Source organism: Propithecus coquereli, unplaced genomic scaffold (assembly GCF_000956105.1).
Source record: "Propithecus coquereli isolate 6110/MARCELLA unplaced genomic scaffold, Pcoq_1.0 Scaffold182, whole genome shotgun sequence".
NCBI lineage: Eukaryota > Metazoa > Chordata > Mammalia > Primates > Indriidae > Propithecus > Propithecus coquereli.
The window spans coordinates 1,137,789-1,141,828 of record NW_012142968.1 but is presented as its reverse complement, the minus strand read 5'-3'; the positions used below and the strand labels follow the sequence as shown (position 1 = coordinate 1,141,828).

General features: G+C 36.5%; 1 protein-coding gene across 1 annotated transcript in view; it reads right to left on the bottom strand.

Annotated features, from left to right (window-relative positions):
• Positions 1-4,040, bottom strand: part of RPS6KA6 (ribosomal protein S6 kinase, 90kDa, polypeptide 6) — a 142,356-nt gene that overhangs the window by 85,941 nt on the left and 52,375 nt on the right. The window contains 1 exon segment of the mRNA XM_012642678.1: positions 722-788. Coding sequence (XP_012498132.1) covers positions 722-788 — 67 coding nt within the window.

Genomic DNA, 4,040 nt, shown 5'->3' with positions numbered 1-4,040 from the left:
ATGATTTGGAAAAGGGAGGAGTATTTTAATAGCCTTTTCATATAATTGTGGACACTGACCTTTGATGCAATAACAGAAGCTAATAATGGCAGCTTCTTAAATGTGTGTTGCAATGGAAAATCTGAAACCATATCAATTAACTGTCCATATTCTGATACACAAAAATCCACTGGTCTACTTTGCATTTTGAATGGATTTTTGCATTTTGAATGGATTTTTATACCTGTATCTGATTTGTTAATATCATATGTTGGTCAACTCAAAAATATTGATTAACTTAGTCATGCAGATCTTCCAGATGGTAACACAGCAATCTCATCAAAAAAGTCTTTACAGTACTGGCATACCTTGGATATATTATGAGTTTTGTTCCAGACCACTGCAAAAGAAGCGAATATGGCAATAAAGTGAGTCACAAAAATTTACTGGTTTCCCATTACACATAAAGGTTATGTTTCCACTATCCTGTAGTCTATTGAGTGAGCAATATCATTATGTCTAAAAAAAATGAGCATACCTTAATTAAACTATACTTTACTGCTGAAAAAAACATGCTAATGATAATCTGAGCCTTCAGCAAGTCACGATCTTTTTCCTGGTGGAAGGTCTTGCCTCAATGTTGATGGCTGATGACTGATCAGCGTGGTGCTTGATGAAGGCTGGAGTGGTTTTGAAAATTTCTTAAAGTAAGACAACAATGAAGTTTGCCACACTGATTGACTCTTCTTTTCAGGAAAGATTTCTCTGTAGCACGCAGTACTGTTTGACAGCATTTTACACAAGTAGAACTTCTTTCAAAACATACACAAAGAGTGCAATGCGCACCACCCGAAGGATGGACATATTTGAAACTCGGACTTGGGGGGAGGGCAAGGGCAACATACGTAACCTAAACATCTGTACCCCCATAATACGCTGAAATAAAAAAAAAATGCAGTCAATCCTCTCAAATCCTGCCAGTGCTTTAATCAACTAAGTTCATATAATATTCTGAATTCTTTGCTGTCATTTCAACAATGTTCACAGCATCTTCACCAGGAGTAGATTTCATTTCAGGAAACCAGTTTCTTTGCTCATCCATAAGAAGCAATTTACCAGTCATTCAAGTTTTATCATGAGATTCCACCAATTCAGCCACATCTTCAGACTGCATTTCTAATTCTAGTTCTCTTGTTATTTCCACCACTTCTACAACTAATTCCTCGACTGAAGTTTTGAACCCCTCAAAGTCATCCATGAGGGTTGGAATCAACTTCTTCCAAATGCCTGTTAATGTTGATATTTTGATTTCCTCCCATAAATTGCAAATGTTCTTATTGACATCCAGAATGGTGAATCTTTTTCAGAGGTTTTCAATTGGCTTTTCCTAGATCCATCAGAGGAATCACTATTTATGGTATCTACAGCCTTACAAAATGTATTTCTTAAATAATAAGACTTGAAAATCAAAATTACTCCTTGATCCATGGGCTTCGGAATGGATGTTGTGATAGCAGGCATGAAAACAACATTAATCTCATTGGACGTCTACGTCAGAGTTCTTGAGTGACTAGGCGCACTGTCACTCAAGCAGCAATGTTTTGAAAGGAATCTTTTTTGTGAGCAGATCTCAACAGTGGACTTAAAATATTCAGTAAACCATGCTATCAACATATGTGACATCATCCAGGCTTTGTTGTTCCATTTATAGAGCACAGGTAGAGTAGATTTAACAAAATTCTTAAGGTCCCTATGATTTTCAGAATGGTAAGTGAGCACCGACTTCAACTTAAAGTCACCAGGATCACTAGCCCCTGATAAGAGAGTCAGTCTGTCCTTCGAAGTTTTGAAACCAGGCATTGACTTTTCCTGTCTAGCTATAAAAGTCCTAGATGGCAACTTCTTCCAATAGAAGGCTGTTTCATCTACATTGAAAACCTGTTGTTTAGTGTAGCCACCTCCATCAATTATCTTAGGTAGATCTGGATAACTTGCTGCAGCTTCTACATCAAGCACTGGCTGCATCATCTTGCACTTTTATGTTATGGAGATGGCTTCTTTCCTTAAAACTCATGAACCATATGTTACGGAGATGGCTTCTTTCCTTAAAACTCATGAACCATATGTTATGGAGATGGCTTCTTTCCTTAAAACTCATGAACCATATGTTATGGAGATGGCTTCTTTCCTTAAACCTCATGTACCAACCACTGCTACCATCAAACTTTTCTTCTGCAGCTTACTCACCTCTCTCAGCCTTCATAGAATTGAAGAGAGTTAGGACCTTGCTCTGGATTAGGTTTTGGCTTAAGGGAATATTGTGCCTGGTTTGATCTTCTACTCAGACCACTCAAACTTTCTCCAATAAGGCTGCTTTTCTTTCTTATAATTCATGTGTTCACTAGAGTAGCACTTTTAATTTCCATCAAGAACTTTTCCTTTGTACTCACAACTTGGTTAACTGGCACAGAGGCTAACTTTTCTGCCTGTCTCAGCTTTTGGCATTCCTTCCTTAATAAGCTTAATCGTTTCAAGCTTTTGATTTAAAGTGAGAGACGTGAAACTTTTCCTTTCACTTGAACACTTATAGACCACTATAGGGTTATTAGTTGGCCTAATTTCAATATTGCTGTGTCTCAGGAAATAGGAAGATCCGAGGAGAGGGAGAGAGACAGGGGATCAGATACTTGGTGGAGCAGTCAGAACACCAATACCATTTATCGACTAAGTTTGTCACATTACACAGGCACAGTTTGTGGCACCCCAAAACAATGGCAATAGTAATATCAAAGATCACTGATCAGAGATCACCAGAACAGACACAATAATAAAATATGAAATACTGCGAGAATTATCAAAATATGACACAGAGACTCAAAGTGAGCATACGCTGTTGGAAAAATGGCTCCCACAAATTTACTAGATACAGGGTTGCTATAAATTTTCAATTTGTAAAAAACACAATATCTGCTAAGCATAATAAAGTGAAATGCAATAAAAGAGGTATACCCTATTAAGAAGATGACAAGATCAAGGTAGTAAATAAAAATTTCCCGAAATTAATTTTTTTGAAAGCTCAGATTTTATCACTGATAAAAATATTGTCAGTTGTTTTTCCATAAAGTTATAGGCTCACTCCATTCATTTTCGAGTAAACACCTACCAAATACCCACACTTAAGGAACCATAGTTTGTCAATCATGCTTTCAAGTAAAAATAATGATCCATTAAAAGAGTGACTAGTTCAGCTGACAACTCAAAAAAATTGCCCAAGCCCTCTGCCTTGTGAAAACCATTCTATTTTGGCATAGAGCTAAAGTGCCTTATGCATATTCCCCATTTTATCACAGAATATTAGAAAGAAGGGTATTCAAAGGTTGACATTTAATAAATTTAATCATCATTAAACCTCATCAAGGATATTCTTAAACTGTAAGTGTGAGGCAGCAAAGAATACGATGACTATTAGTACTGTTTGGTGTCACTTCCTTGATTGTCCCAAGGTGCCAGCAGTTGTACAAATAATATCTTAGGATTATTATGAAATAGCTTTGACCCGAAGACTCCCTGAAAGGGTCTTGGGGTTGCACAGTGGTATACATACCACGCTTTTGAGAATCACTGTTCTAGAGAATAGCTCTTCATAAGATTGAAAAGAATGGAGTATAAAGAACAATAAAAGGCTTTTTTTAAAAAGCCATTCTAACAGGGATAAGATAATCAAGGAAGAAAAAGAAGGATAGTTCAGACTTTCAGGAAGACATTGTTACACAAAGGAGCCATTTTTTTCCTAGCTCTCCTAACACTCACTAGTATCCCAGTATGGCATCTAATAGAAGCCATCATTTACAGTCTGGAGAAGTAAATGTTTATTTGTTCATAGCCTGATCTGTTTTTTTTTTTTCTTTTTTCTTTTTTTTTCGGGTTTATGGGTAAACTTTTATAGCATAAGGAAATATCATTTCTCTCTGTTCTCTTCCCACAATCAACTACAAAAGTAGTTACATGGCTTCAAACTACTGTACCTAACGCCATATATATATTGATAGGAAAGGATTCTT